Source organism: Rhea americana, unplaced genomic scaffold (genome assembly GCF_003343005.1).
Source record: "Rhea americana isolate MKP2758 unplaced genomic scaffold, rheAme1 scaffold_103, whole genome shotgun sequence".
Taxonomy (NCBI): Eukaryota; Metazoa; Chordata; class Aves; order Rheiformes; family Rheidae; genus Rhea; species Rhea americana.
Window position 1 is genome coordinate 3,199,993 of NW_028185073.1, and position 15,058 is coordinate 3,215,050.

The 15,058-nt window shown below is 40.8% G+C and overlaps 1 protein-coding gene across 1 annotated transcript in view; it reads left to right on the forward strand.

Annotated features, from left to right (window-relative positions):
- The first annotated feature begins 6 nt into the window (after positions 1–6).
- The window catches only part of PLGRKT (plasminogen receptor with a C-terminal lysine), a 33,964-nt gene continuing 18,912 nt past the window's right edge, over positions 7–15,058 (forward strand). Inside the window, exons 1-2 of the mRNA XM_085307263.1 lie at positions 7–102; positions 362–448. Of these exons, the coding sequence (XP_085163389.1) occupies positions 368–448 (81 nt within the window). The 5' untranslated portion in view covers positions 7–102; positions 362–367. The remainder of the gene's footprint in view (positions 103–361; positions 449–15,058) is intronic.

Sequence of the window (15,058 nt, forward strand, 5' to 3'; positions counted from 1 at the left end):
CCGCCGACACCGCCCAACGGCCGCCCAACGGCCGCGCTCGTGAGGCGCGCCGTGACCTTCCGCGCCGCTCGTCGCCCGCGCCCGTGGGCGCCTCTCGCGCAGGTGAGGCCGCGGCAGGGTCGGAGGCGGCCGGGAGCGGCGCGGCGCGGCGGGGGCAGCGCGGCGGGGGCAGCGCGGCGGGGGCAGCGCGGCGGGGGCAGCGCGGCGGGGGCAGCGCGGCGGGGGCAGCGCGGCGGGGGCAGCGCGGCGGGGGCAGCGCGGCGGGGGCAGCGCCGCCCCCCTCCCGACCTACGCGGGGACGGGGAGGCCGCGAGGCCGCCCGGACGCGGTGCTCACCCGCGCTGTCTGCTCTGCGCTTCAGGGCACGATGGGATTCGTCTTTTCGAAAGCCATGAACGAAAACCTGAAAGCCCAGCAGGAGTTTATGCTCATGAACTCACGGCTGCAGGTAACGCCTACGCCGCCGGCGGCCTCCAGAAAGGTTCCTCTCGCCATGCTGTCTGCAAAAAGCTAAGCTTAAGTGAAGGRGTTTGCTCTTTGCCAGGGTTAAACGTGCTCTGGTTACAAGATCTGTTAGTTCAGATGTGTTCGACTAACACATCAAATGCAGATGTGCAAAACTGCTGTYATCTAAATCCAGTAACTTCCCCGGGAGTCTTACGGGGGTATAAACTACTTCTGTGCTAGCCAGACCCTAAGAGTGTAGTTTTGCCAACAATTCCCTGAAGCATAGCCAGAGTACTCAAGCATAAAGCTACATGAGTATGATCAAGTGATTCAGTAACTGCATGAGTAATAAAATGTTGAAGTTACTCCTAAAAAATATTARTTAAACATGTTTCAACTTTTCCAAAAACTTACAAAACTTACAATTTCTTCTGGGAGTTCAGTAACAGCAATTTTTTTCACATTAGGAGCAAGCTACAATATGGCTGTTTATTGTTCTTGCAGGTGAGACTAAATAGGGCATAGATCATTCATTCACACTAATAAAACAGCAGCTGGGGAAGAGGAGGAAAACCAGTTTCTGTTGTGCTAGRTTTCAGACACTTGGGCAGAACAGAAACTAGGTGTAGCACTATTTACAGTTTTCTGATGTGGTGTCAGGTGTTTTCTGATCTCTAAGTTGCTTATATACCAAACGGTAGAGTACAGTCTGAAAGACTTAACTGGTATATTGCCTTCTAGGTATGCTTTGGAGTTGAATACAAAGACGTTTAAAATGTTTGAAGTTACAGTAGCTGTACCTCCCATTTCTTAAATTGCCAGTAGATGGCATACTCTAGTTTTCAGAGCTGCTGAAGTATGTGCAGATACTAGATTTTACAGGATCATATTTAAACTGAATTCTGGAAGTAGCACCAGAAATGCTGCTAGAAAAGAGAAAGTGTAAGAAAAGATACACTGAATAACCACTAACTGTCTAMAGAAATTCAGCTTCGTGCTAGATCTGTGAACATCACTGTTTGTGCTGGATTATGTATTTCTCAAATGCAGAGAGATGTTTTATATACAAACAAATTGTGTCTGTTTTCTTTACTATACAAATGCCCTCTCCCCACCCCAAAAGTTTTTGGAAATCTACCTGAAGAGAGGGATTTCAGGGTTTGAGAACATRATGATGAAATTAAAGTGGAGATGTGCTTCATGGTCTGCTTCTCCTCTGTTATACAGAGGGAAAATTGGAGTTGAGAAAACACTTTGGGTTCAGACTAGTTCTCGTGGAGTTCTGGGGTCTTTGATGGGCAGAGAGCTCCATGTGGCCTTTAACCTCAGATGACTAAGAGCTGTAGTTTGATCGTCCCAAAAGCCTAGACTAATATCAGTAATCAACTACTTCTACAAAAATAAGCTGTTTCAAATGCAAATAAAATTGTTGCAAGTCACACTTTGGGAAACTTCTGATTTTTTTTTTTTTAATAGTAGTAGTAGGCAGTAGAATAGATTTCTCTCTAGAAGTACATATTTAATATGTACTGTTTTTGCAGTCATAACAGCCATGTCAAAAACCTGCACCTTTTAAAATAAAAAAACACATAAAATATGCAGTCATGTCGGGTGAAAGGGATGAAGTAAGGAAGAAAAAGGACTTACATTCTTCATCAGCAGACAATGGAAGAAAAGAGCTCTCAGCTCTGGTGGAGGATAGAGAAGAGGGAAAAGTTGCCTTTTATCTCTTGCATCTGTGATGTTTCTGCAATCCAGTGTTAGACAAATAGGTTTCAGGCTATGTGTGGAAAACAAGGAGTAAAGACTGTAACTGGAAATACATGGAGAAGCTAAGTCACACTAGGACCAGCATGAAATAGCTTAATTTAAACCATTAGGTACTCTCACATGGTGAAATACTGGGAATGGACGCTTTTAGCTTTCATCTTCCCTGAAAATGTTGTATTTCTCATTCAAGTACAGGTTTCCTCTTTGAGGACTTTGATATATTTAACATGAAAGACTCAAAACTGCTAATTTCAGTTAACTTAAACATTTTCCAAAGCAACATCTGGGATTAAGACCTCTTGGAATTTTTCATAGTTTCTGGGAATACTTTGATGTGTCTATAATTTACAATGTTGGGTGAATACAATACTGTTACTACTCCAAGTCAAAGTCATCAAAAATTACCTCTCCAAGAAAGTTATCCCTACAAATATTGATAGTACAATTGTGCTCTGAAATGAACTGATAAGTCTTTGGGTTGATCTAGAGCAAAACAACACATGACGAGTAGTAGTAGTAGTTGTTGTTGATACAGGTAGGATCTGTGAATGCTTTTCCTATCCCATGTTGATCAGGAAGAATCATAAAGTTGCTGCAGATTGTTTGGAACAGATTTTCTTTGCTTGTTATTAATTTATATATAAGAACATTTAGATTTAAAAAAGCATTGTAGACCTATTTCTCAATTCAGAGGAGAGAGTAATATGAAGCTGTTCTGTCACTGCCTTATACTCTCAAGATTGCAGCTTGAGAAGAGACTGGCATAAATATGAAGGCAAGTAACACGGCAGATGTTGACAAGCAGCTTTCCAAAACCCAAGCCAGGGTGTTTGCTAACACTTGGTCTGTTTAGAATCACTTTGATTTGTGCTAGACACCCAGACCAGCTTGATTAATTCAGATAAGAGAAAGGTAAAGATGGCATAAAGTCATACATCTGTTTTTTCTTTATTCCCTTCTTGGGGGAGTACTGTAAAAAGAATGGCTTATGGCCTTGTAAATTATATCTTAATGCTTTTTGGAAAAATAATAAAAACTGGGCTGTCAGATTGCCTTGATGTTGAAGGACCTGCCAGTTGTTTGTATTTTGTCTTAGTATGGCTCCAGAAGGAAACACCCGTCTTGTATCTAGTAAAAACTGTTTATGGCAGAAGTTTGTTGAGGCTTCATTTTTATCATGAGTCTGTTCCTTAAAGTGTAACTTGCAGAATTCTCTCCAGACACCTAGCATATGAAATCTGCAACTCATGGCTATGCTAAGTGCTTTTAGCGTGGTTGAATGCATAAGAGGAGGTTCCTGGTCTTAGAGCATATGTATTGGAGTTCTTATTTTCATGAGCTATGAGTTCTGTTAATGCAGTTAAAAACAGGTACTTAATTTTTTTATTATTATTCCTTGCCATTTTTCAACAACTCAAATGTATGCTTTCAAAAAGCTATTTCAATAACGAAATAAGAAAGCTATTTTTAGATATATAAAGTCACATTTGTTGTACATTTTGAAAGTGGAAAGTAAGAGTGCAGCAATATTTGTCACTGATCATTCCTCAGCATGGATTAGCACACTTTAAATCCATTTTTTTGTAATATTTCTAGATGATGACATTCCATGACCCTCAGGTAGCTCTTTAAATGGTGAATTACCAAAACTCCCATGTTTTGTTGAAGCTTGCTAGATACCTTGTTGCATTGGAGCAAACTTAAGTATGACTAGTGCATAATGTAAGTACATTGTGCCTAGTCTTCAAACAACTTTTAAAAAAAATTATGTACTCCATGGGGTTTAATGATATTTAGAGTGATCAGAATACAGCAAAATTATGGTTAGTGAATTTGATTCTTGGACTACACAGAACAAAATTTACTGTATTAAATTTGCACAACAGGAATATTTTCTGTGCTGATTTGTAAAAGACATTCTAAATGCAACTTAAAGGGTATTAAACACATGGACATACAAAAACTAAGCTCTTTGTGAAATTTTTGTCAAACCTTGTAATACAGATGGGGAATCAAAAGCTCTTTTGTTTTGAATGAAATTCTGCCAACTCAATACTAGCCACTCTTTTCTCCTCCCCTGCAAAGAAAAGTTTAGATTTTAGTTTATGCCTTGCTGTTATTTTTATAGAGATAATACTGCTTTTGGCTCTTAAAAGTTTCTTTTCCTTCCTTTGTTCATAAAATTCAGTATAGGGAAAATTGAGTCAATACCAAGGTTTCCCATATGTAGTCTGTATTTGGCCATAACAAAAGGTAGCCTTTCAGAGGAGGAGGTTGAGATTTTGTTTGGGATTGTTTTTTGTTTTGTTTCTGATACATTGGAGAGCTTTAAATGACATTAAGGTACCACGATGTATCTGAGAAAAGCGATATTGGGTAGTAACCATTCTTTTCTGGCTTATAAAATATACTTTTTAAATCCCTTGTAATATTTTAAATCCTTGGTAACTGATTTAAAATATATGCTTACTCAGAAGAAAATTTTCCTTGGAACTCCACAAAGAATTGGTAGTATACCAAGTCCTTTCACTGCCTTGCCTTTTCTACTCTTTTATATATTATCTTGCAGCATGATTGATAATGAGGTCTCTACTGATGACTGATTTGCAGTTCTGTTATGGCAACCTTTTTTTCTTTTCAGCATAAGATGACCAAAATGGAAAGAAGTATCTGACTGATCTGTTTGAGTTATCTTTATATATAACTGCCATACCTAAGGCAGTATGCACTCTTGATACTATCTAGTTGTTGAAATTTTCACTGAGGTACTGTTGCAGGAAAACAGTGTGTACAAAGTGATGAGGAGAAGGAAAAACACTAATTTGGATCAGGAAATGAAAAAGTCTGTTGTATACAGAACTGCCACATGAAGGGAAGCTTACGAGGACAGGTCAGCTAAAAAGGTGTGATTCATGCAGATGGAGTTTGAGCTATATGGCAAAGATTAATTCACTTTGCCTAACTTCTGAGCATGATCCTGGCCAGGATTTAAAAAATGAGCTTCAGCTGTAACTGAGCATGAGAAATGCTCTAAACTCTACTGGAGACCATGGAATATTTTTACATTAGTGTTTAGAGTGAAGGGGTGCTGTTCTGATTTTCTTTCTTTTTCTTCAAACAAGACAGTAAATCACATTTCCTCATTCTAAATAAATTCTGTCCCCAGTAGCTACACTGTAGGAGCATTTTGCTGTCACTGCAGAAATGAAGTAAACAAGTCTAGAATACATCTGGTCCTTGCAGAAACCTTTGAGTGACAAAGGCTAGAGTTTGAGTATTGATGGTTCTGAAGAAGAGTCATGCCTCAGATGTATATATACACACATGCATGCAGCCTGGGAAAAAAGCAGAAGGAACAAGAGCACTGTTTGCAATCACATACCTACRATGTCATTGGAATAACTGTGATGTGGTAGGACAGTCCACGTGATTGAAGAGTTGTGATTGACATACACAGGAAAGCCTGGCAAGGATGATGAAGATGAGGTAGGGCTGCCCTCTGTGAAAGAGTAGCTCAGATATATGGAGCTGTTCTCAGTTGCAGATAATGGGCTGATGGAATTTCAGAGGAGAGGTCTATGAAGGTGGCATCATGCTAGGAGTGTGTTACAGACCAGCTGATCAGGATGAAAAAGCAGACTGTCATCTTTAAGCAACTAGAAAAAGCCTCTGGATCAGAGACTCTTTTTCTTGGGACAGACTTTATTCTTCCTAATGTCTGCTGGAAGGGCAGTGCAGTGAGGTAAAGCAATTGAGGAAATCTTATGGAAGGTGTGAGTGGTAACTGATCCAGGTGGGCACTTGATGGGACAACCAGGGTTGATTTACAGCTAGATTTGCTGTGCAGACATAAGAGCTAATTTGGGGGTGTGATAGTCAAGGGTGGTCTTGGTTGTAGTAGCCATGAAATTAGTAAAGATCAAAGTCTTGAAGGTAGTGAGGAAGGAAGGTAATGTAATATAGGCCTTGGAGTTCAGGAAAGCAGATTTTGGCTTATTCAGGAAACTGATAGGAGGTTTCCCRTAGGAAGAAGCTCTGAAGGAAAAAGGAGTTAGGAAAGGTGGCAGGCATTTAAGGACAACCTCCTATAAGTGCAAGGATTGTTCATTTTGGTACTCAGGAAAACAAGTACGTGTGCCAGGAGCTGGYTTAGCAAAACAGTATCTCAGRACTGAGCTGCAGTGTAAAAAGGCAGCGTATAGGAGTTTGAGGCAGAAACAATCTACAAAAGAGGAATTTTATGGAGGCAGGGATGCTGTTAGGAGAGCCAGAGCCCCTGGATATCCCCTGGATATCAAGGGGATATCAAGGGCAAATATAACAGCTTCTACCACTAGTTCAGCAGTAAAAGGCTGAACAAGAAAAGCGAGGGCCCACTGCTGAGTGGAGCACGTCATGTAGTGCTAGTGGTGGCAGCTGAGGTGCTGCCTTTGCTCCAGTCTTCATGACAAAGTCTCTCCAGCCTCTGTGCTTAGTATAGGGTTCGAGGAGGAGAACTACTACCAGTGGCAGCTGAGTGTTGAGTCAGGGAGTACTTGACAAAAATGCAACCCATATGAGTCCACAGGACCTAATAAGCTGCATCTGAAGGTGCTGTGAGAGCTGGCCAATGTTGTAGCGAGGCTGCRCTATCATATTTGAAAGGTTGTGGAGATCAAGGAAAATCCCTGATGACTGAGAAAGGCAAAGGTTGCTCCTGTCTTCAAAAATTGCTGAAAGGGTGATGTGAGAATTGCTGGCCAGTTGGCCTGCTCTTGTCCTAGGGAAGATCATGGAGTGAGTTGTCCCGGAATACCTTTCTGGGCACATTGAGGGGGAGAAGAGGATGGGAGCAGTCAGCTTGGATTGATCAATCCTGCCTGACTAGYCTGATTGTCTTCTATAATAAAACAACTGGATTTGTTGGTGACAGAAGATCAGTGGATGTCATTTACCTTAACTTTAGCAAGGCTTTTGACTCTTGTCTCACACAGTAGTCTTGCATCCAAATCAGAACCTTATGGCCTGGATGGGTGGACTGCCTGGAGAAGGAGATGACTACACTGTCAAGTTTGCAGATGATACCAGGCTGGGGGGACCAGTCAATACACTTGAGAGTAGGCCTGATGTTCAGAGGTACCGGGACAGATGGGAGGAATGGGCTGACAGGAGWCTGATGAAATTCAGACTGGACAAATGTTAAGTCCCAAAATCCCCGAAAAGGCAAAGCCTCTGACAATGCTACAGGCTGGGGACAGACAGGGGAGTCCGGGAGCCCAGGTGAGGAAGGAGCTGAGCATAACCTAGGGGTGTTCCCTGGAAGCAATGAGGGACAGCAGTGTCCTGGGTACATTAAGAGGTGTGTAGTCAGTAAGTCAAGGGAAGTGACTGCCACCCTCTAATCCACATGTTAGATTGCATTTAGATACTGTATTCAGTTTTGGGCCCTTCAGTACAATAAAAATGTAGATAAATCAGAGTGAGTTGAGCAGAGAGCCACAAAGATTGTCAGCAGCTGAAGCTTGGGCCTTTACAAGAGAGGCTGGGTAGGGAGCTGGGTTGGTTCAGCTTGGAGAAGGGGCTGCTTTGGAGGTGACAGTATCAGCCTCCCAGTACATGTGAGGAGGTTATCAAGAAAACGTCAGTGTTCACATTAGTGCTTCACATTGGTGCATAGCAGGAGGATGAGAGACAACAGGCATAAGTTGAACCAACTTGGAGATAAGGAGAAAGCTTTCCCCCTGCCAAGGACAGCCCAGCAGCAGAGCTGGAGCCCAGAGAGGTTGTGCCGTCTCTGTCCTTGGAGGTTTTTAAGACCTGACTGGTAAAAGCCCTGAGCAAACTTGGTCTGATCTTGTGGTTGAGCCTGCATTTAGCAGTACCTGCTGAGGTCCCTTCCAACCTGAATTACTCTACCAGGATTGGCCACCTTTGAAATAGGCCAGAGACTGTGGCCCACCATGTTTAACAGATACTATGAGATAGGGTTTCTGCTCTTCTTTCTCCTGGCCAGGTTCTAAGAATTCTGAGGAGTTACCACTTGTTTTCTGCTCTCCTCTTAAGTGCACATCACTAATCTGTTGAAACATGCTGTGACTTCAGGGTGGTACTTCATTTAATGTTTGAAAGAAGGCACACTTCAACATGACAAAATATACATGGAGGTGTTTCCACTGAAAAACTTGGACTGCTTCCACTGTCATGAAAGTGCCTTAACTTCTATAGTGGACCTCCAGTAAAATGAGGTACTTGAAGATAATATTAAGACTGCTCTAACCTGAATGTCACCTTGTGCTTGTGCAGAGTTTCCATTAGTTCCCTCATGACACGTCCTTCGGAGGACTACTAAAATTAAACTTCTGAACTTGAATTTCTAGGCTTTTGTTTGTTTGTTTTTGGTTGTGAGAGGGGACCAGTGTTTGTGAGGGCACTCTTGTCATAACCATATTGCATGTGAAGTAGTAACAGTATCCAGCTGGCACAAATGCACATAATGATCTCTTGAGCTAGAAATAATACCTTTGAATAATTTAGAATATGTAGTGAACTGGCAGTTTATTTCTTTGTAAAAAGATCAGACAAGAGCATCTTAGCTTGTCAGAACACTGGCCTGTAGTTGAAATGGTGTTGTCTGTACCAGTTCAAACTAGTAATCCATCTAGCCTAGTTTCATTTCAGGCATACTCATCTTTACATAGCTCAGAATTTCTTGCAGTTTCCACACTTTCTGGGTCAGTTTTTCCACAGAAGAGTTCTCCTAATTATCATCATTTAGTAGGCTGTTACTCCTTAGAAAAGAAGATTTGTCCCCTCTCTGTTAAACTGCCAGCTCATACATGCATGTACCCTACTGTCCGTATAAATTTCTAATACTTTCCAAACTGTCTTGGCAATGTTGGGTAATACCAGAGGTCTAGAGGTTGTTTAGAAGCTTAACTTATGTAAGGTCCTTTGCCAGTTTTGTGTTGGTCTGTTATTGTTTCTGCTGAACAAATAGGAATACATTTTTCCTTTCATTGATAGTGTTGACAAACAGACAAAATTTGCAAAAAATTAGGTTTGGATTTTTCATCCACCTTTTCCAGCCATCACCTAAATGCTGAAAAGTCGCAAGCCTAATTCATGATCTAGAGGCATCCAACTGTGAAATGAAGATCCTTGACTTCATTTGAACTTCATTTCAAAACTGACTTTCATTTGCAGAACTTAAAATGTATTGAAATCTGAGTAAGTTAAACCATTATCTATTTTCACTGTCAATAAGGTAAAAATATAGATCAAATGTTAAAGAAAATACTTAATTTTTACTCCCCACCCCCAACCCAAAATGCAGAGCCTGAGTTGTCTGCGTAGCCTTTGGTTTTGCTCACTGTGTTAACAGATCAATTCATTTTGTCTCACATCATATGAAAATACATTTTAAAACAACTACAATCAGTACAGTTCCATTCAAACAATTAACAGAAACAGGATTAATGATATTGACAAGCAGATATAATCATAGTAGCAATGATCATTAGTTGCTTTGGGATGCATGGGACTAAATTGTCACTGATTTTCTTTCTGATATAATACACTTTTATTATAGCACTGAGAAATATCATTATCTTGAAAAGAATTAAAGWTAGAATCAAAAAACATTTCAATCTAGCTTTTATCTGGCAGTCGATGTTAGATCGACTGTTCCATGTGTAAACAATACTGACAAATAGATCATAGAATCACAGAATCAGTAAGGTTGGAAGGGACCCCTGGAGATCATCTAGTCCAACCTCCCCACTCAGCAGTGTCACCAAGAGCCTGTTAGACAGGGTTGCATCCAGGYAGGCCTTGAAGATCTCCACAGAAGGAGACTCCACAACCTCTCTGGGCAACCTGTGCCAGTGCTCCGTCACTCTCACAGGGAAGAAATTCACCCTCACGGTCAGSCAGAACTTCCTGTGSTTCAGTTTCTGCCCATTGCCTCTTGTCCTGTCATATGGGACAACTGAAAAGAGTTTGTCCCCGTCCCCTTGACACCTTCCCTTCAGGTACTTGTACACATTGATAAGATCCCCGCCTCAGTCTTCTCTTCCCCAGGCTGAASAGGCCCAGCTCTCRCAGCCRTTCCTCACAGCGCAGGTGCTCCAGCCCTCTGATMATCTTCATAGCCCTACGCCGGACTCTCACCAGCAGCTCCATGTCTCTCTCGTGCTGGGTGGCCCACAACTGGACACAGTGATCGAGATGAGGCCTCCCCAGGGCTGAGTAGAGGGGCAGGATCACCTCCCTTGACCTGCTGGCAACCCTCTTCCTAATGCAGCCCAGGATACTGTTGGAGCATGGGCCATCTTGGCCACAAGGGCACATTGCTGGCTCATGGTCAGCTTGTCGTCCACCAGCACTMCCAGGTCCTTCTCTGCACAGCTGCTCTCCAGAAGGTCAGTCCCCAGCCTGYACTGGTGCCTAKGGTTATTTCTCCCTAGGTGCAGGACTCTGCACTTGCCCTTGTTGAACCTCAGGAGGTTCCTCTCCGCCCAGCTCTCCAGCCTGTCCTGGTCTCTCTGAATGGCAGCACAGCCCTCAGGTGTCTCAGCCACTCCTCCCAGCTTGGGATCATCAGCAAAGTTGCTGAGGAGGCACTCTGTCCCCTCATCCAGGTCATTGATRAGGAAGTTGACAAGATGGGACCCAGTACTGAGCCCTGGGGGATGCCACTAGCCACAGGCCTCCAACTAGACTCCACGCCACTGATGACAACCCTCTGAGCTCTGCCTTTCAGCCAGTTCTCAATCCACATCACTGTCCACTCGTCTAACCCACACTTCCTGAGCTTCTATAGGAGGATGTTATGGGAGACAGTGTCAAAAGCCTTGCTGAAGTCAAGGTACACAACGTCCACTGCTCTCCCCTCATCTACCCAGCCAGTCCTTCCATCATAGAAGGCTCTCAGATTGGTTAAGCAGGATTTCCCCATGGTAAATCCRTGCTGACTATTCCTGATCACCTTCTTCTCCTCCATATTTCTGGAGATGACATCCAGGATGAGCTGTTCCATTACCTTAGCAGGGATGGAGGTGAGGCTGACCAGCCTATAGTTGCCTGAAGGCAATTCAGGGCTATTGCCTAAGGTGCCTACCATGTCAGGTTGCTTACCTCCGCAGGCCATCTCTGTGACTTACAGTATTTTCTTTCTTTGTTTGGGGACAGGGGGTTTAGAAAGATTTGGGGTGCTTTTGGGGGTTGAGTTTTGTTTCTTTTCCCAGTGAGAGATTTCCTCATCAGACAAAAGGATGTAGTCTTCTCTGTGGAAAACTGTAATTGTGTTCAGGAGTCAGAGATAATCCTCCTTTGATGGAAGGAGACCTAACCTTTGAGGAAATAAGCAGGTTAGGAAAATAACATACTTCCGACAAATCTGTATTTACCCATAATAAAAATGTTTGATTATAACCTCTAGTGTGCAATATGAATCTGTGGATAGTCTCATTTTTTTTCTCCTGCCATCACTCCTCTCTCCATATTTTACTATGTCAGACTTTAAGTGGATTCTTCTCCCCAGTTAATCTTGGATAGCAAGGAAACAGCTAAAGCTCCGTTTTTATTTCTTGGGCAGCTTATAGTTACTAGACTTACTCCCTGTATAATGCCATGTGGTTATTGAAAAGGTTCTTTACTCTGTGGCAATGAAATGCGGGTTTCCAGCAGGGCTTGAAAAGTGTAGACTGGTGTGCTTGTTTTTACAATGTAGTTGTTAGAACTGTATCCTCTTTTTTGAACATTCGTGTCAGCCTCTCCTTGTTTACTCAAACTTTTTCCTTCTTTTGGGCTCCTAATGCAAGAGGTTTCTTGTGAGCCTTGGGAAGACTATCTTATTCTAATTTGGGCTAGCCAGTGGTATTGAAGCTCTTCTGCACTTCTGTATCTAATTTACTACATTTATGTTTTTTTCTCTTTTCTTCCTGCTTTTTTTTAACAGCTCTTTTGAAACTTTGTAGTGATGCAAAATTAAACAGAGAAATAGTAGTTATTAATTTTAAAAAAGCATTTTTTTTCCTGGTTCATAACGGTTGTGAAGTTAAATAGGTGGGTTGATAATATCAAGYGGTGATGAGGAAACTCATCTTCCAATACAACATTGCCTACTCAGACTTTTTAAATCTGAAAAAGAATCTACCGTTTTCTTCTTACAAGTGAAATAATCTCTTGGACAAAGCACAGAAGCGTTCAAAAGATACTTGGCTCTTGCTAGTGCTGTACTTGTAGAAATAACTTAGTTGATCTAAATTACAAATCACAAGATTTTTACTTCTGAACATGACTCTCAGATGTTCTGTCCTTTGTCTGTCGTTCAGGTGTTGCTTATGGAGAAGAAATATGCATTTTAGAGCGTATGTGTGCACTATGGTAAGAGATGCAACTTGAAGTGGTACAACTGTCAAGCATTTTCTAAATGGCTCTGATGCCATCAGTCTTGTAAGAWTATATTTTAGAACATTATTTCATACTAACTTGAATGTATAAATATTTAATTAGACTGGCATTTGAGGTTATACAAGATGTGCAGCAAAAACACTTGCATTTGGATAAATTGTATCAAATACTTGGTGAAAGCATGGGTAAAGGTAGTTTAGCAGCACGCTTTTTCTTTCCACTCACCTGTCAGCCCTGAGAGGCAAAACATACTGTGATTACATTACATTTCTTCCTGGATTTGTTTCCTTAAGAAGTTTGCATTGAATAGCAATAAATGAAGGAAGGAGGCAGTTCTCTTCATGTTCAAGAATTTGTCCTTAAATCTCAAATGAAAATATAGCAGTCATGTATAGCAAACTTTCAATAGATTATGTTTTATGACCATATGACATTGGAATCTTTTTCCTGAATTACGATAATAATCATAAAATAAAGTCAGTTCTACTATAACAAATAATAGAAGACCAGAAAATTTAAATTTATATCCAGACAGTTAGAAGTTTCTCAAAATAAAATCTTGCTATAATTCAGTGTAACATTACACGTGTAAAATTTTARTTTGGAGGATTGTTTTAGAATTCAGATTGTCTTGATGAATTGGAAAGTGCTTGAAATAATAGAAAATGTAATAAAATAGAATTGAATAGAATAAATGCCAGTCTAAAACATTACATTCAGGAAGGCAAAGTTAAATGCACAAGCCAGGAATAAGTGATTAGAGACTAGAAGCTTAAAAAAAATGGGTTTTATATACTGATCTGAAAGAAAACTGACTCAGCAACGCAAGTTCTTACAGAAAGCAAATGCCAGTGTGGATTTCTTAAAAAGAAGCTAAAATTTCTTGATTTGCACTACTGTTGACTTTTCTGGTAAACAGATTTTGCTACTTCTGTTTAGGAGCAGACAAGCTCTGAAAAGTTCAGAGAACGATAATAAGAAAAATAATGACATTAGAACCTTTGAGGAAAGGATGATAGAATCATACTTCTGTGGTCAAATAAATATGACTGTTACATATTTGAAGTTTGGTGTTTGTGTTCTGTTATTTTTAATCCATCCAAATTTTGTTCTTGTTTGTTTTTCCCCTATGTCCTATAGGAAGACATTGAGAATTGGCTTGCTTTTCTTTTGAAAAGCAGATGACAATGGGGATAAGTATTAGGAGACTTTCAGTGCTTACTTATCGTTAAGCAGGTTACTAAAAAAAAAGGCTGTGAAATTTTCATTGATGGTCATGGTCTTGAAGACCAGGATAAACAAATGTCTATTCCAGCTCCATTCCAGCTTTAAATGACCTGTGAATATATCTTCTAGGCTTGTCTTCATGACTATTAATACACAGAAGCTGTCATACCTGAAGAAGAATGTAGGTCTGGTTAGCTGAATATTGGCCAATATTTAATGAACTGTTCTAGGTTTATTTTCAATTTAATACTCTTTGGTAGCGGTATCTCTTCTCTGAGCTTTCTATTYTGAAGATAAAAAACATTTATTTTCATAAAAATGCACATAAAATACTACTAGAATTTTATCTACCCCAAATGAATAATTTCACTTTTCACTTGAACAAATGTTTTAAAATGCCTCTGCTGCATCTGTTATTGTAGACAATCACATAGTTACCACTGAAACTTCACATCCAATTTGTGAATTGTGATTTCTAATAGAATCACAGAATCACTAAGGATGGAAGGGACCTCTGGAGATCATCTAGTCCAATCCCCSTGCTCAAGCAGGGTCACCTAGAGCATGGTAGACAGGGTTGCAGCCAGGCGGGCCTTGAAGATCTCCAGAGAAGGAGATTCCACCACTTCTCTGGGCAGCCTGTTCCAGTGCTCTGTCACTCTCACAGGGAAGAAATTCCTCCTTGTATTCTCAGCTATAAGAACTGGGGAAAAGGGACACTAAGCTCAGTGATCTCCCCTGCCCCTTCTCCCCAGTTCATTTTTAGCTGAGAAATTGTTTGTATTGGATGTGAAGGTCTTATATGCGCAATTTTTATTTCATTTAAATACAAAAACCATTAAGAATGTGAAAAAGTTGATACCAGATAGATTAGCAGGAGTTTTATGGTGAACAAGACCTTGGGACACCTTCTCTTTTAGTCATTTGATACAAAGACAAACACAAAGAAGACAGAAGAGGAAAAGAAAAAGAAAATATTCATGTCTAGCCTATATATAGTAGACCAAGAGTACTTCAGCATAGACAGTTAAGATGAATTGACTTAATAAGCCTATCATTTTGTTCTTGAATAAAGACCACTATCTTAAGCATATTCTTCTTGTTCTGTCCTATGAAGTTATCCAAGCAATGGACTAAACTTAGGAAGGAAAAGAGAAACAGGGAGATATTCTTTATTTTGAAGATAAAGTATATTTACAAATAGTATTCTGGGGGGTTGTGT